Source organism: Heterocephalus glaber, unplaced genomic scaffold (genome assembly GCF_053883595.1).
Source record: "Heterocephalus glaber isolate CG9 unplaced genomic scaffold, H.glaber_assembly_v1.0 deba00001688, whole genome shotgun sequence".
In the NCBI taxonomy this organism is placed as follows: Eukaryota; Metazoa; Chordata; class Mammalia; order Rodentia; family Bathyergidae; genus Heterocephalus; species Heterocephalus glaber.
Genome location: NW_028258413.1, coordinates 10,095,381 through 10,112,293, shown reverse-complemented (window position 1 = coordinate 10,112,293; position 16,913 = coordinate 10,095,381). Strand labels below are relative to the sequence as shown.

At 38.0% G+C, this 16,913-nt stretch overlaps 1 protein-coding gene across 5 annotated transcripts; it reads right to left on the bottom strand.

Annotated features, from left to right (window-relative positions):
- Nucleotides 1–1,856: 1,856 nt before the first annotated feature.
- Nucleotides 1,857–16,473, bottom strand: Trmt10a (tRNA methyltransferase 10A). Of its 5 annotated transcripts, none has more exons than XM_004866283.4 (8): nt 16,312–16,473; nt 12,204–12,408; nt 11,120–11,282; nt 10,357–10,428; nt 8,985–9,059; nt 6,774–6,923; nt 4,771–4,876; nt 1,857–3,315 (listed from the first exon to the last, which is right to left on the bottom strand). In XM_004866283.4, the coding sequence occupies exons 1-8, from the start codon at nt 16,466–16,468 to the stop codon at nt 3,086–3,088; spliced, it is 1,158 nt and encodes a 385-aa protein (XP_004866340.3). In that variant the 5' UTR covers nt 16,469–16,473; the 3' UTR covers nt 1,857–3,085. The 5 variants fall into 5 exon arrangements, with proteins under 5 accessions (XP_004866340.3, XP_004866343.1, XP_004866341.1 ...); XM_004866286.4 differs by lacking the exon at nt 16,312–16,473 and adding an exon at nt 16,006–16,121; XM_004866284.4 differs by lacking the exon at nt 16,312–16,473 and adding an exon at nt 15,069–16,088.
- Between the last annotated feature and the right edge of the window lie 440 nt (nt 16,474–16,913).

Below are 16,913 nucleotides of genomic sequence, written 5' to 3'. Positions count from 1 at the left end.
CATCCCCTGGCTCAACCAATACCTAGGGCTGCCTTTGTATCCAGCTGGGAAAAAGGGAAACTGAGGAGAGGAAAGTATTAGTTCCTGTTGTTAATGCAACTAATTACCACAAACTTAGTGACTTACTGCAACACATTCATCCTCCTCCAGCTCTGAAGGCGGAGGTCTGGAAAGGAGCACACTGAGCTAACGTGAAGGCATGGCGGGGCAGCAGTCCTTTTGCAGGCTCTAGGGGCAAATCTGTTTCCTCACCTTCCCATCCTCTAGAGGTGATCCACACTCCTTAGCTTGTGGCTTTCTTGTTTCCAATGACAGCAAAGGCCAGTGGAGTTGCTAGAGACTCTCATGCTGACTCTTCTGCCTCTTCCACTTGGAGGACGCTGGTGATTACACAGGGCCAGCCTATTATCCAGAGTAATCAGATTTTCCCCTCAGCTGATTAGCAATTCAGTTCCATCTTACCACAAATTTCACCTTACCACATCATGTAACATGCACATTGCTCCCAGGGGTCTGGATCATTGGGGAGCATTATTCTGCTTTCTACAAGGAGGGTACATCTGCTTAAAGTCAGCCTTGAAATGGTAAAAGTCGCTCCTAGTCACATCCCACAACTGAGTTCAAGCTGGAAGGAAAGCTCATAAAGAGTTTGCACAGGAACCATATTACACCTAGTTACATTCTATGGAAAAACAGCTAAAAGCCTTAGTGACTGGCTTGAAATGCAGCTGGCACTAGATGCCACTAATACAAAGACTACGTCCAAATTCACAGAAGCGCTCTTCTCTGCCGTGTTAGAGAGGCTGCAACCATAAACTGCCTGAAGTTTCATGACTAACATGCAGCAGGGCCCCATTTCCTCCTCTTTCCTCAGTGCTGACCTGGTCTCTCTCACGCCCAAGCCTGAGTGTCTGGTCTCTGGTCATAAGCTGGACAACACATAAGCATCTCTATACCAATTGAAATTAAAGTTAACCACTGAAAAGTTAACCAATTAAAAAATCCTTCAGAAATTCTTTTAAAAGAGGTGGTGGTCACTGGCTTCTTGTCATCAACACTCTCACAAGGTATGGGCTTGTAGAGGGGGGACAGTATCCCCTGAAGACAAATCAGGTGCTGACATCTGGCACCTATGAATGTGCCTTATTTGGAAATAGGAGGTTCACAGATGCAGTCAGGCTAGGATGAGGTCACACTGGATGGTGGTGAAGAGGGAAATCTGGGCACAGATGTGGGAAACAGAGGCCAGACCGTGCGACGACACAGCAGAGAGCGGATGGACCTGCAAGCCAAAGCCAGCCGGCAGGACAGGCTCTTCCCAGGGTATCTGGAGGAGCGTGGCCCTGCGACACCTGATTCTGGGCTTTTAGTCTCCAGAACTGTTGAGAGAATAAATTTCTCTTGTTTTTAAGCCACCCAGCTTTTGGTAATTTCTTATGCCAACGTTAAGAAACTAATACGGCACTTTTCATATTTAATGAAAATCAAATTATGTGATGCCCTTCACTTTTCATAATTATACAGTGCCCTATTATACATAAAATAATTTAAGTAAAAGGCATTATTCCACGCTAGTAAACCATACTCACAAAAGTCTGAACCTTTGAAAAATAAAACTTACAACAAGGTTTCTTCTTTGAGAAATGTAGGGCTAGTTAGTTGGCTTACAGACCTTACTTTAAAATGGGTAACTGTAAGGTACCAAGAAAAAAGGAACAAAAATGAAGCTGTTAAACATCAATAGTAAACTCAATAAACTTTGTATTAAATGTGTATATGTAAGTTGTATATAACATGTATGTACTAAAACTTATCTATTTAAATATAACTTTCAAGTATTTTTTAAAGAAAGAAAATACAAAAGAACAGAAATTTATTTTCACAAAACTCTAAAGGCTCCTGAAATATTACTTCAGCTGTGTCTAAGGACAATCACCTTATATTAAACGTAATTCTCTAGTTACTGATTTGAAACTAAAATAGCTTCCTTTTTATCCCATCCTCCCCTGCCAACAATTCCAAACAAATGTTCAGTAACAGATGTTTACATTTCATGAAATTCAAGTTGTTCTTAGTGAGTCTGACACAACCATTCACACAAACAATACAAGTCCTGGTAGGTATCACAACCTAATAATTGAGAACTATATGTGACGGGGACAAACATGTACATACAACCATGTGTCCACTTTCATACATGTCTGTTATTTACAGAAATAGAAATATTTACATTAGTTTGAATCTTAGTATATGATAAGGAAGCTCTACAATAGTCACCTTAAAAGCCAACAAATATTTTATTTTAAAAATGTACAGAAAGGATAGCTAAGAGCTATTTTAAATTCAGTAAAGATAAAATCCTTCAAAAATAACAGCCTTATACAATAATCAAGCCTGCAAACAGTTGCACAACTGACTTATTACCATTATAGAAACTGAGAGAATGTATTAAAGATTCTCAGCTCTGCGTGATTATTTCCACGGTGACATTACAAAGGAGGCAGAGGTTAGGGCTCCACGGCCCAGAAGAGAAGACGTTGAGTCCAGCAAATTGCATTTCTTCCCAGTTATGGTATTTCTTTGCAATACTCAAGTTGAAAATGAAAGCTGCAAATGGTGGGTAATACTCCTATACAACATTCTAGTATACTTACAGAATGTTTATGATTATCTGCCTCTGCAAATAAACAGGCCATAGATCAGAAAGGTGTTGATCTAAACATAAAATAATAAAACTGAGAGGTCAGAAGGCACATCTGGAGAATACTTTCCAGTAAATGAAAGAGAATGAAGGTATACTACCAGTAATAAAGTAAAATCTTCTAAAACTCTTATTCAAAGCTAAACAACAACAAAGATATACACGTTTAAATCTTACACAAATACAAAAAAAGTCTTTAAAAGTATAAAGGGCTTTTTGTTATTTAGTTCAAAAAAAGCTTTAAATTCACAATATAAATAAGAGAAAATAACATTCTTTTCCAATCTGACTGTTGTGTGAAGCACCTCACTCGCCACTTCCTCCTAATGTGTCCCTAAGCTCAAAGGGAACCAGGTAGTGTTAGCAGGGCAGACTCATGTGGACTCAGTGGGTTTCCTCATCCTGCGCTTCCTCTGGATGTGGTGAATCCAGTTGATTCCTGCAGCATTCCGCCTCACTGTCCAATCCACCTTCTGCCCCAGCAGCCTGCTGGTCCTGGGAAGAGCTATCACAGGCTTTGTCTGTGGGGACAGCTCCTTTCCGCTGGGGTAAGATAGTAAAAAATGCTTCTTGCCAGTCTCTTGTTTGCAGGTATTCCAGAATAATCTCAAATACTGCAATAAAGACACACTCCATACATTGCTTGGTCAAGTTCATCCCAACACTGTATTGTCTTCTAAAGTCAAGGTCAGCCTGCCCCAAGGCTCACGAGCTTCTCAAGGCAGCTCTCGAGCCACAGACACTACTACCACTCGTCAACTGTGATCAACGGACAGAGAGCTTTTCAGTTTCCTGTTTTTATTCCTTTCATTTCTTTATTCTCTATGTACTAACATATAAGACACATGGTTAGTATTCATCTAATTTTCTTCTACCTTTCCTGTAACAAGCCACTCACTCTGAGCAGCTTATCAGCTGTTTTCATTTGTTTTAATATTAAAGAGTAAATATTATCAATACTATCTCTAACGTACTTTCATTTTAACACAGTGCCAAAGGGCTATTTTGGATTATTTTGTGGAAAAATAATTTCTACTATATATAAAATGTTTGAGAAGTTGTTCATCCCTTGAATCAATAATTTCTGTAATTCCCTAAAGCCTGCTATATAGAAAGTATTCAAGGTTCAGCAAGTGGTTGTGTACTGACTAAAACCTTTCCTTAAAAATGTTTCAGAAAGTCAAACTCCGGTCAAAGAATTAGGTCCAAGAAAGTCCATTACAATGTTGTTCATGACAGCAAAAACAATTTTCAGTAAAAGGAAGATGGTTATTGAATACAGATATTTCTCATTTAATAATCTACCTGTTTAATAACAGAACTTATGACAGAGGTGCGCTGTTCAGACTTATGACTCATCTGGGATTTTTGGGGGACGGTTCTGTGCACCTTGGATATAGAGCCTTGATGTCTTTTTTGTACAGTACCCCTTGTTTATACAGTAGTATAATTTTTGCTGATAGTACTGTACGGTACTGTAGTTTTATGTTCCGTTATACATTACAGTGCATCATGTAAGTTATGCAAATACAAGCAGAGTCATTAACTTGGAGTTTCCTCTGACTATTTCTTTGTTCTGAATATTGCAATGTACATACTCCACACAACTCATTAAGCTACCAATTCAATTAATGATCTAACTGCAGTACTGGAAATCAGTTGTTAAATGAGGAATATCTGTATTTACACGATGGACTGTTACATAAGCCACTAATAATCAGTTATTCAACTATAGGGAAAAACATGATAAATGGGGGTAAAACACCCCTGTCTGATAATATTGTATGTAATAGAGTAAGAATCCAATTATACAAATATATAAGCATGGGAAAAGAACTAAAGGAAACACACTAAAAAATAAAAACTAAGTATCTCTGAACAGTGAGATTATACCTATTTATTTTCATACTTTTGTACATTTTCGAAATTTTCCAAAATATGTGCTATTATTTGTTATTTGAATGAATTATAAATGCTCTCTATAGTTTTGTTTCTCCAGTAGGTGTAATATTTTCTATCTGTCCACATTTCTCACAGGTGTGTTTTCAGGGTGCCCTATTACAGCTTACCATGATTAACTGCCAGAACTTTCCGACTATTCATCTTCACAAAATTTCCGAGGGGGAGCTGGGCATGATCAATCCCATAATCCGATGCTTGTTTATACGTGAATCCCTAAAACAAGGATGCTGGGGCTTAGACAAGAACATTAGACTACTGCAAATTCTATGACAGTATGAATAATTTTTATAAAAAAGTTTTTAGTTCAGAGGGTATTATCTGAAAAAAGTGATGTGTGTGTATGTGTGCAACTGCTAGTTTGGAAACATTCTTTTGACAATTAGAATGTGTAGAGCATTTGTTTTAACTTCTTCAATTCACAAATACTGAGGCCAAATCAATTCTATTCCCAGCCATTTATAGAGGTCCTTAGTGGAAAACTATAAGAAAATCTAGCTCCCTTGCCTTTTGATTAAAGAATGTTTTCTCCATTACCTCCTGCATTTCTCTGTTTAAAATATTCAAATTTAGCTTGGTGTAGTTGCTCAGCACACATAGAAGCCCAGTACTCAGGGAGGCTGAGGCAGGAGGTTCAAAGCAGGGCTGGAGCCCAGCCCTGGCAACTTAGAGAGACCCTGTCTCAAAATACAAATTATCATTTCAAAATTTTAAAAGGCGGCTGTGAAGGTAGCTCAGTGTGAAGGTAGCTCAGTGTGAAGGCCATGGGTTCAATTCCCAGCACTGCAAGATATAAATAAATAACTGAAACTGAATTCTAAAAGAAGCACTATCACTCTTCCTGTGAATATAAAGAAAATTAAGTTTCAATTACTTAACAGTAAGAGGCACAAATGATAAAAACAGATTAATGACAACCTGAATGGAAAAATTTAAAAACTTGACTATAAAAATTTTTCCCCTTTCTGTCAATTAAAAGCTGTTGAACAGGAATTTCATCTCTTCTCAAAAATAAAATCCTTCAAGCCTACATCTAACTAGGACTGACATGGCCAAAAGACAGCATAAAGAAAAGAGAGCTGTATTTCTTATCTACGAGCTTACATACTTAGAGGCAAATAATAGGTCAAAGGAGTGCTCTTGGAAACAAAATTGTGTTAGTTCAGAGAAACACACAAGGTGACAAAAAGTCTGGTTCTGCACATGTCCCAGCTGGAAGCACATCTGAAGGCTTAAATTGAAACTGATTATCATTTTTAAACTCAGCTTCTCGGTCTGACTGTGCACATCTCAAGCTCAAGGCTCAGGGTTCCCCCACGCTCAGGCAGATGCAAACCTCACAGCACTGCAGGAAGCTCTACCCGCACAGGTGGAAGGAACTACTTACTACTCTCCTGACAAAACACGCTTTTTCCTTAGCTGGGGTGAACTCAGCAGGCTGCTGAGTAGCTGACAAAGTACAAGATGATGTCTCCTTTTAAAAAGTGCATTTCCGTAACTTCATTTGAGTAAGTGTGGGATGGGAAGAGAGAAAGGTACAAATATTGTATAAGGGACTAGAAAAACATCTCATGAAAATCTTATACTTAAGAACTGGTATAAGCCAGGTATGGTGGCACATTCATGTAATCCCAGCACTCAGGAGCTGAGGCAAGAGGATCACAGCGAGTTTGAGGCCAGCCTGGGCTCCGTAGTGATTTGAAGGCCAGCTTGAACTACATAGCAAGACCCTGGTTCAAAACAAACAAACGAAAACCTGGTATAAATTTCAATGGCTTAGCAATTCATTAGCGCAGCATCTTGCATCAATAAAGCTGAGTGCTTAAATATAGGGACTTGGGAGCACCTTGCCTTGTTTCAAACAATGTGATCTGTCACCTACCATTGTAGATTTTAAGCTTAATTTCTTTTGGCCTCAGAGTCCTCATCTGTGAAATGAACACAGTAACCTCACTGACCTCACTGGGTTATACTGAGGTCAGGAAGTTAACACCCCTAAGTTCTTTGTGTAACTTGAGGGGTCATTAAAGTAGTAGGTGCTCAATAAATATAAGGAACTGCTGAAATACAAATGTTACATATGTATGAACAAAATAAGAAAACTTAGTAGTACCTTATGATGGTTGTGATCTACCAATCCTCCAATCACATAGGCCTTTGACTCATCTAATTCCTGCAGTACATTAGGGGAATCTGATGTAAGATATACCAGGTCTTCTTTTTTTATGAGTTCACTATAGTGCTCTGGTTTGATGTGGATATCCTTTAAAGAACAAGGCAGAAAACGTTATTTCTTAGGATTTTGTGAAAGTTGGCCAAAAATGATTATCCTCTTTTCCCAAAACAAACCCATATAAAAACATCTGAAAGGAAGTTCGAAAGAATATCACTATAGTATCTTTATTTAAAATATTCTCCTTTAATGCTTATCAGTTTATACTTCAGTTACTTACCAGCCTGCTAGTTTCATTCTGTCTCTGGCCTTAGACCCTTCCAATCTACTTCTACATGTTGATGGTGAACTAATTTCTAAAAATATTACTTTCAATGTCCTTTTTCTGACAGGTAAAATCCAAACTCTTTAACTTAAGCAAATCTTTCCTAAGGCACCTTTACAACTTTATGTGTTTGACCAAAACAAATGCATTTTTAATTCTCTATTTGCTCATACTGGTTTCTAGCCAAGAAATTCCTTCTCCAGTTAATTAATTACTTCCTCTCCATCTGCTGGAATCATCAAAAAGAAACTGCTTATAAATTTAATTTTAAATGTGTCAATTTTTATATGGATACGTATTTGAAAGCTTCTTTATCAAAACCATAAGGTTGGAGGTATAAGATCGGACAACAGTTGGCAGCCAGGATTTTGCAAGAAGTAGGACCAGGCTCAGGTGACTACTACTCAATAATTTTTAAGGAAATCAATAAAGAAATAGATACATAAAATGCATCAGTTACTTATTAATAAACAGCCACTTTTCTGGAAGATAGTATACTATAAATTTTACCCCTACACTTAACAAGGGCCTCAACAGGGTCATAAATAACTAGAGAGCAGTGAATCTTCTCTTTCTCTGGGAAACTGATGATACAAAGTATAAATTGAGCAAGACATAAAATAACTCAAAGTATGCCTATTCTTACTACATTACAGTGGTGGCTCGGTTTATGAATGCTTTTATTTGCCAACCTTTTGGTTTGGCAAAATTTTGTTTTTGTTTGTGAACGTGCATCAGGTAACAAACACAACCATGGCCTCTTCTTTGCACGGATCACAAATGTGGCCATTCTCCCCAGAATCGTGGAACAAATTAAGTTTGTGAACCAAGGTACCACTATAATTCTTAGAAAAAGGCACAAGCATAAAAGATTTGGGCAATACACTGTACTTGTAAACTTAAAAGGCCTTTGAAACTGTTAATATTATAAGTTATTAATAAAATAATATAGCCATAATGGTTTTTGTGTGAGAAGTAAGAATCTGCTACTTCTCTGGCAAGAAGAATCCCTCAGGGGTTGGTCCTGAGCCAGTTTATTTACATTTATGCAAGTGACGGAGAACCGTCAGAGCAAGAAGAAACTATAAGCAACATTTATAATTTAAATCTTCTAGTAGTTACATTTAAAAAGCAGGGGAGAAAACAGTAAAAATAATTTTTTTTTTTTTTTGGTACCAGGGATCGAACTCAGGTCCTTCCGCTTGCACAGCAGGCGGCAAAACCACTGAGCTAAATCCCTGGCCCGAAAATAATTTTAATAATATATTTTATTCATGCCACATGCCCATAATATCACTTAAACATATAATAAATGTTTTAAGTTAGTTAAAAGATTTATCTCTCCCTCTGTCTACCTTCCCCGCTATCCCTGAAATCCACTGTTTCACATTTATAGCACATCTCAATTAACATTTCAGACTATCACATTTCAAGAGTTCAACAGCCACATGTGCCAAGGGGCCACATACTGGACAGCACTGCTTTAGAAGAAACAGAATGCAGACACACTTCCGAATTTTAATTCTATGTACCATATAGCTAGTTCACTAAGGAGAAAAGCAAAGCCTTTAAAATGTTTCCTTTTTTAAAGCATGTTTTAAAATTGACAGTAAAACAGCAAGTAAGATTTAATGAGAACAGGTACAAATTAACAGATATTTCATTCTCCAGCTCTTCTGATATATAACTTTACACTTAGGCACAGCCACATACGGGATGTGGAGAGTGCTGTATTTAGTAGCTTTATTTAGAATGCAGGTACAAATGTAGGCCTTTCCACGGGTGGAGATACTTGGGATTACAGGACAGCTGGGCTGTTTCATTACCTTCCAGTTGACCCATCCTTTGTCATTGTCATCCATGTTCTTTTTCAGCTGGCCTCCGTGGCTCGTCAAATAAAACTGGTAAGGGATTGGTAGGCACAGAAAAAGAGAAAATGATCACTTAAGTCCAGTGTTTCATTTCCCTTGTACACGCATTTGATCATCAATGGGGCACAAAATATATTCTCATTGACCTGGAAAAAAAATAATTTGTGGCTACTTTGAGCATACAAGAAATGTGAGGTAGAAATGACATGTTTTGTGGGTGCATCTAAAGGGATGTGGCTCACTGGCACCTCGCTGGCAAGCGCAAGGTCCTGAGTTTTATCTCCAGTACTAGAAGAAAAAAAAAAGACCCACTAACATCAGAGCTCCTCTACATTTAGTCCTACTTTGAAGTCACTGTGATCTGCTCTCCACAATGATCACGTCTCTGCAAACACTGCCTCGAGGACAAGTTTTCACTGTCCCCATTCTTTTTGGCCACCACTGCCATTTTCTTTACTGGTCCAAAGTCTTTAAAATTTTCTTTGATTTTAAACCCAACACTTATTTTAAATCTGATTCACAGGTTATAAGGGGCTGTAGATAAAAATGAGGATTTAAAGACTATCATGGAGGGCCGGGAATTTAGCTCAGTGGTTCTGCCACCTGCCTTGCAAGTGCAAGGTCCCTAGTTTGATCCCCAGTACCAAAAAAAAAGACTATCATGGAAGTGTAATATAACATTATAAAATACAAAAAAATTAAAACTATCACTTGGTAAAAACAAAGTATCTTAACATAAATGAGCCTGTGTTCCCCACCCCTGCTTATGAAACACTTTTCAAACTATGACTGACCCAAAAGGAAACTAAAGTCCTTTATGCAGACAAAACTCATGGAACAGGTACTAGACTATCCACCAGGCAAGGAGGCCCCCGCGCTCCCACCACCCTTTCCCACCTCCCAGCACTGGATGGGATTGAGAGCTGAGAAGTGGAATGAAAACCCATGTACATCCTGCAATGAAGACGTTCAACAAGACGGCGGTGGAAAGGGCACTCTGGACAAGACCGACGATGACTGGGACAAGTGTTCCTGAGAGTGACATGGGAGAAAACGTGTTCAAAGTATTTCTCTTTACTTTTGTAGAAAAAGGAAACATCGTTCAAATATTCATTCAAAATGATGATCCAGGGCTGGGGATTTAGCTCAGTGGTTCTGGCGACTGCCTCACAAGCGCAAGGTCCCGAGTTCGATCCCCGGTACCAAAACAAACAAACAAAAAAAAACCAAAATGATGATCTGCAAAGACAAATGGAACTGTCTACGTTTTTTTGTCATGAAAGATAGAAAAGGAAATGAGGCTCTGTTTTCAATTCCTCAGCCATACCTGCACAGGATGCAGTGCTCTTCGGTTTTCTGCATAGCATCGCTGAATCTGCTTATGAAGTTTCTTAATATCCTATAAAAGTGTTAATTTTTAAAACATGAAATTATCTATGGACATCCCAGGACATTAAAAAAACAAAATAAGCTAAGCACTGGATAGATAGGACAAATTTTGCTTAAGTACTACTCTGATAATTCTCATTGACTTCCTTACATACTAACAGGGTCACTGTAAGTTAATACTCTGTATCTAGCCCACTATTTCATATTTTGTATCCATTTAAAATGCTAGCTCTACGGCCGGGGATTTAGCTCAGTGGTTCCAGCACCTGCCTTGCAAGCACAAGGTCCTGAGTTCGATTCCCGGTACCAAAAAAAACCAAAAAAAATAAAATGCTAGCTCAGGAAAAACATCTACTTAAGAGACAACAAATAAAACTCTTTTAGTGACATATTATTACTGTTTTCATGCTTTACCAATGGCACTGGTAAAACTCTATAGATCTTTATGATTAATATGCAGTTACTGAATTTTATCATCTAATTATGGAATGTATGTGGTCTTTCTCCATCTAAAGATATATAAACACACATACATACATATAAATTGCACGCATATATCAAAGCAATTTATTAACTAATATAGGGAACAGAGATTCTGCTTTCTTTGACTAAAGACGTATTTTAATACATGCATTACAAATTAAAACGAGTGATTCAGCCTTGTTCACCTACTGGAGTTTTGTGACAACGATTCATGATACCTTTAAGACCATCAAATCATCAAAACTACAGTCAATGATAAGGCGGAGTGTGCTATGGACAACTTGTCTTCGAACACGTTTTCTGTCATTTCCATCTGAGTTTGATTCCAGTTGACACTGTCGTTCTAATTTCTTTCTCTTGTGTTTTTCTTTCCGCTTTTGTCTGAAATTAGTAATTGAAATAACTTTTTGTTATTTCTATATTTAGATATTTGTAACACTCTTCTCAATAAAACAACAAAATTACTTTTTAAAAAAGCTGAACCATATGAGATTTGTCACTTCTGTGGCTCAAAAATGGTCAAGTATTAGCAATTCTTTTCAGTTTATCTAGTAGTTTTACAGAGGAAACAAATGGCTTTGCAAAGTAATCTACAGCTTTCTATTTAAATTCTAATGATACTCCTCAACAGTTTCATTTACTGTTGGCATCACACTATGCCTAAGAAAACTTTACAATACTAAATCTGACTATGCTGGATTTTACTTTTTTTTTGGTACCGGAGATCGAACTCAGGACCTTGCACTTGCAAAGCAGGCGGCGGCATCACTGAACTAAACCCTAGCCCTGATGGATATTACTTTCATCATTCATTCCTCACATAGTTTTCAAGCGGTATTCATAAGGTATAAAAAGAAAGAAAAATACTTATTTTTAAACTCACTTTTTCCTACCTGTACCACCTATAGTTTATTTTCTCTTATAAATTTCGGCATCATACAATAATTGCTGCACCCTAAATGTTCTCATAAAAACCCATTCTAGCAAAATCCATGTTAGGCTAAAATCTGATCTGAGTTGGTTATTTTTATTCCATACCTAGGACATACTAACTATATCCCTTATCTAAGTTGTTTCAGAAATGAAACATGTTGAGTGTAAGTTTATCAACACTGCTTAAAGAAAAAGTAATAATTCAAACTACATACAGCTTTAACAGCCAACTGACAGTGTTAGCTAACAATATGGATAACCTCAATTTAATTAGCGCAATTACTTTTAATATATCAAAATGCCATGCAAGGTCCAACATTCCATTACTTCTGAATAGGACAGGGTAAATGTATATATTGAAATACATACTTGCGGAGTTCTCGCTGTTCTTCCCATTGTTTCTGTTTCCTTAGCTTCTTCATTCGTCGTTTAGATACTGGCTCAATCCCTTCATTCACTCTTGGTTTCTGTTTCTCCTCTTGATCTTCACTTAAGTCTTGCTTTCTTTCAGCACCAGAAGTCTCACTAAAATCTAGTAACATTTCAGATGACATTGTTTGTTGTATCTGAAAACCTGAAAAACAATTTTTGACATAAACAGATAATTTACAAACACATAATGTAAAATAACTTGAAATGACCAACAGATGTGATTAATGGCCAACTACACCATTAATAAATATAAATGTTAATTAAAACAACGTCATTTGTTGCCAAAGATCACCTTACTATCATTTAATACCAATTAAATATCAAACATTGGCAATGATGGTAAAGGTCTGAGCAAACAGGATGTTTTCATATACTATTGGTGGTCATCATACAATTTTTTCAGAAAGCAGCAAAATTTTTTGCTTCAAACATTTTTAAACAAAACTTTAAAACACTGACCAAATTATTTTCTTACAATAAATTCCTATGAATCAGCAATGAACATGGAAAATGCACCAGAATATATACACTGTAATGTTATTTTTAGCAATGAAAAGTTAGAAACTAATTAAATGTCAGCAAAAGGAGAGTAAATAAATTATGGTTCATCTATAACAGGCACCAAAAATACTAAGCAATTAAGCGAAAATCATATTTCCAAAATTAATGATAGGGGAAATGGTTATATTTTGAATAAATATATTCATTACTCCAATTATTTAAAAACAATATATCCATTACACCAATTATTTAAAAGGTATACACACAAACATGTTTCAGCCTTACTCATGGTTTTCTTCATTTTCTATTTTACATAATAAAAACACTTTTTGTAAAAGAAAAAAGCTTTTTAAAAAAAAGAGATGCAAGCTGGGCATGGTGGCACATGCCTGTAATCCCAGCTGCTCAAGAGACTAAGCCTGAGAATTGCAAGTCTGAGGCCAGCCTGGGCAATCTAGCAAGACTATCTCAAAATAAAAAGAAAGAGAAGGACTGATGACGTTGTGGCTCAGAGATGAAGCACTCGCCCAGGACAGGCACAGCCATGGTCGGGAAACAAAACAAACGAGAGAGGTGGAAAAGCACCTTTTCTGTAATCTTTAATGCAGCAGAAAGAGGGAAGAATGAACATTTCATTATCTAGTTGTACACTAACAATAGACTTTTAACAAAAGATGCTATGGGATTTACAGATTTTGGACAGTAGACAACACATTTGGTTTTCCCCTCTAGTATATTTCATTGTAAATATATGAATATTTCACTTTAGTCATGACTGAAAAATGAAACATGAAAGTTGATTCTGTAATCAGTCTGGCTTTGTAGAATACTTAGGGTCATCTCAAACATATCTTCGTTTGAATTTAACCACACACATCTTCAAGCCTACTGACTAGAACTCAACTTTGTCTTTAGATTAGGGAAAGACTAGAAATACTGAATTTCTTTTCTCTATAATAAATTATACCAAAGCTTTAAAATATATTTGTTATTTATTCCTACAAAAGCATGATGCTACTAAATGTTTACTGGCCTTAAGAAAAATTCTTTTGAGTTTTCCTTCCCATAGAATTACCTAAATAAATCTGTATACAGAAGCTACTAATAAAAGAAGAAAAATCCCAAAATTTAAGTAATAAGCGGACAAAACCTTTACCGAATACAATTTAAGCAGTAGTTTTATAATATGGTTCTTGCTTTCTTTGAAAGAGAAATGTTGCAATGTGTCAGTACTAATACAGTGGCTAGTATTTAGTTTGATGCTTATTAGATATTGGCAGAACAAATAAATGAGTAAATATGGCAGTACAAAATATTTTTTAAAGTAGTGGAACATTTACTAATTTTTTGTGCTTAATAAAGAATTTATTATCTATTTTAATCTTTAAAACAACTCTGAAAGCATTATGCCCATTTTAAAAAGAATGAAGAGTGAGGCTAAATAACTTGCCTAGAATTACAAAGCTACCAAATAATTCCTAAGAAACAAACAAATCTACCTCAAACAAATATAGCACAAAGTTGATACTCAAAATACATGAATGAAGTAATGGAGTTAAGATTCAAACCCACATCCAACTCTACTAACTGCCAGGACGAAACATTTATTTTAAAACAGGAACCTCAAGGTGCCTCAGAGTCGCGTTGCTTCAACCCTGACGAGAGAGGGCTCTGAGATCTGTGCCACTGAAGCATAAGAAAAAATAGCTCCAGTTCTATTCCTATGGCCCTCGATTAATTTTTTTAAGCTAGAAAATAAGGTTAGCATTCAAGAAATTGGAGGCGGGAGAAACAGCTTAACAAGTTCAGAAGGAAGAAAATTTTATAAAATATATATAGTGATCCCTAGAATCAATTTTATTTTACTTCCTTTCCATACACGGTACATGAAATAAAATTCAGCAACGCATCCAAAACAATACAGGGTGGAGAAGACATACAGCCCCTTAAATTAAAAAAAAACGATTCAGAGGGAAAATGCTCTTTTCATTAAATAACTAATATTTCAAGAAAGCATATTTCTCTTCATTTGTAGCAACATTTATGGCTAGAACAAAAACTGCAAGTGTTGATTAGCTCTATAAGGTTAGTATTTAAAAAGCAGTGTAAAGCAGTATTTTACACCTGCTCTACACCAGGGGACGCACTTGCCTTTCCGATCTAAGAGATGAATTTAAGTTGACCTGTCACAGCATGGTAGTGTTTTTTAACAGCCTATCAAATAGTACAGGTAAAGACCAAAGTAGTTAATTTTTAAAGTTATTCTCAAGAATATGAATTTTACCAAGTGAATTTTCTAACCTTTAAATAAGCCAGTCATTGAGACCAAAGTGGAGTGCAGCAAAAATGATACAAGCTTGATATAAACTACTGTGCACAGTACACTTTACAAAGCCATCTAACAACTCCGACCATCTATGCCATAAACACTTCATGACGGACTTATACGGATTACCTGTTACACAAAATACTGCACTTAACTCAGTATGCTTGCTAATTGCTTTAGTTTGGATCACACTTCAGTCTCTATGCAGTTTTGTCTTCCTCTCTGATATGCATGTTGTCAGAGTACATTTTCATTCATTAAGCCAAATTCAACAAATATTAAAAAACGTATTTTACAGCTATGTTTGTTTGAAATTTTGCTCAAACATAAAATTAACCTGGGACCAGGGCTCATTCTCAGATACAGGTTATCTGGTGGGCTTATGAAACTAAGAACTGGATGAAAATACTAAGGTCACTTTGTGTGAGACGAAGAGGTAGAACAGCCTCTCAAATTCCTTATACGTATTTGTTTCTCACTACAGCTCAAGGCAGGGAGGACACATCCTAAACCAGGAAAGGCCAGAAAAAGAAAGCAGAAGAAAAACCGCAACCAGTTTTACCAAGCGGCCTACAACACACGTCCTGGTCAGTCAGGACACTGCCTGCCCTGCCGGAAGACGCCGCCGGCCGCCGGGCGGGACCAGGGACCCGACCGCGACCACTGCGCGGCCGAATCTGCAGCAAGGAGGGCTGGGCTGGGGGCGAGGGGACGCGATCCCTTTTCTATTTCTCGCAGGAACTGCCAAGTTTTAAACAGGCATTTCGTAAACTGCAGCACCTCCTCATCCTTCCTGAAATCACTCTTGCTCCACGTTGTGGGCCCCAAGAAGGAGGAGAGCGCCAAGTGGTACGGCGCGACTCGCGCTCTGCCCTCCGCCCTCCGCCCTCCTGAAGTCCTCTACGGAATTACATTCTTCACAGGCCACGGAAAGCGTTCTCAGTGCAGGGACAGAGCCACGAACGCCGTCACTTCCACGCCTCTCGTCTGCGTGCGCAGCCCAGAGGCGGGATTAAACCGCAGTACACCAATCAGAGGCGGGCGGGGGTGGGCCTTGAACGTCACTTCCCTCCGGAGCAAGATGGCTGCAGCTCTTCACTCCGATCCACTGCCCTCTACCCCGGAAACCCTTATTGTCAGTGGACGGCGGCATGCATGTTCCCCTTTTGCCCCGAAGGATACCAAGGAGAAACCAAGCCAGAGAACCAAGAGATTTACCGATCTTAGGAATGAATGGGAAATGTACAACAAGCTCAGAAAGCCTTCCTGAAGTGGTCTTGATCCCGCTCCCGAGTCTTCCTTCGGAAACTTCAACTCCCAGAGGCAGAGGCGGAAACTCCTCTTTCGAGATTTGGGCGACTGCTCCTGACGTCATCGCCCTGCGCAGACGCCGGACTCCGTAGGGGTTTTTTGAGGGGGCGGGGCCTGAAGGTGGGGTTTACGTACTGAGTGGAGATGGCGTCTTGGGTTTGGGGTCTGGGCTGCAGTGGCGTTGGTTTTTTCCCCGTCAGGAGGTGAACGTCCGCCTGCGGGCGTTTGTTCGTTCGTGTGTCCGAGTGGGAGAGGGCAAGAGCACTAAGATGTTCCGGCTCTTAAAAGTTAAAAACGCGAAGCACACGGAAGGGTCAATTCTTCAGTTGAAGGCAAGAAAACGTTTCCTGCCAAATCGTTTCTGGTTTATACGGAGAAAAGAGTACCAGTATCCATGAGTTGACCTAACTCAAGGGGAAGATTTAAGGAGTCAAATTCAAAATAAATGTACATTTAAAATTTGGTGTTTCTAAGTCTTTTTGTGGCTTAAATAACAGCTGTACACGTCG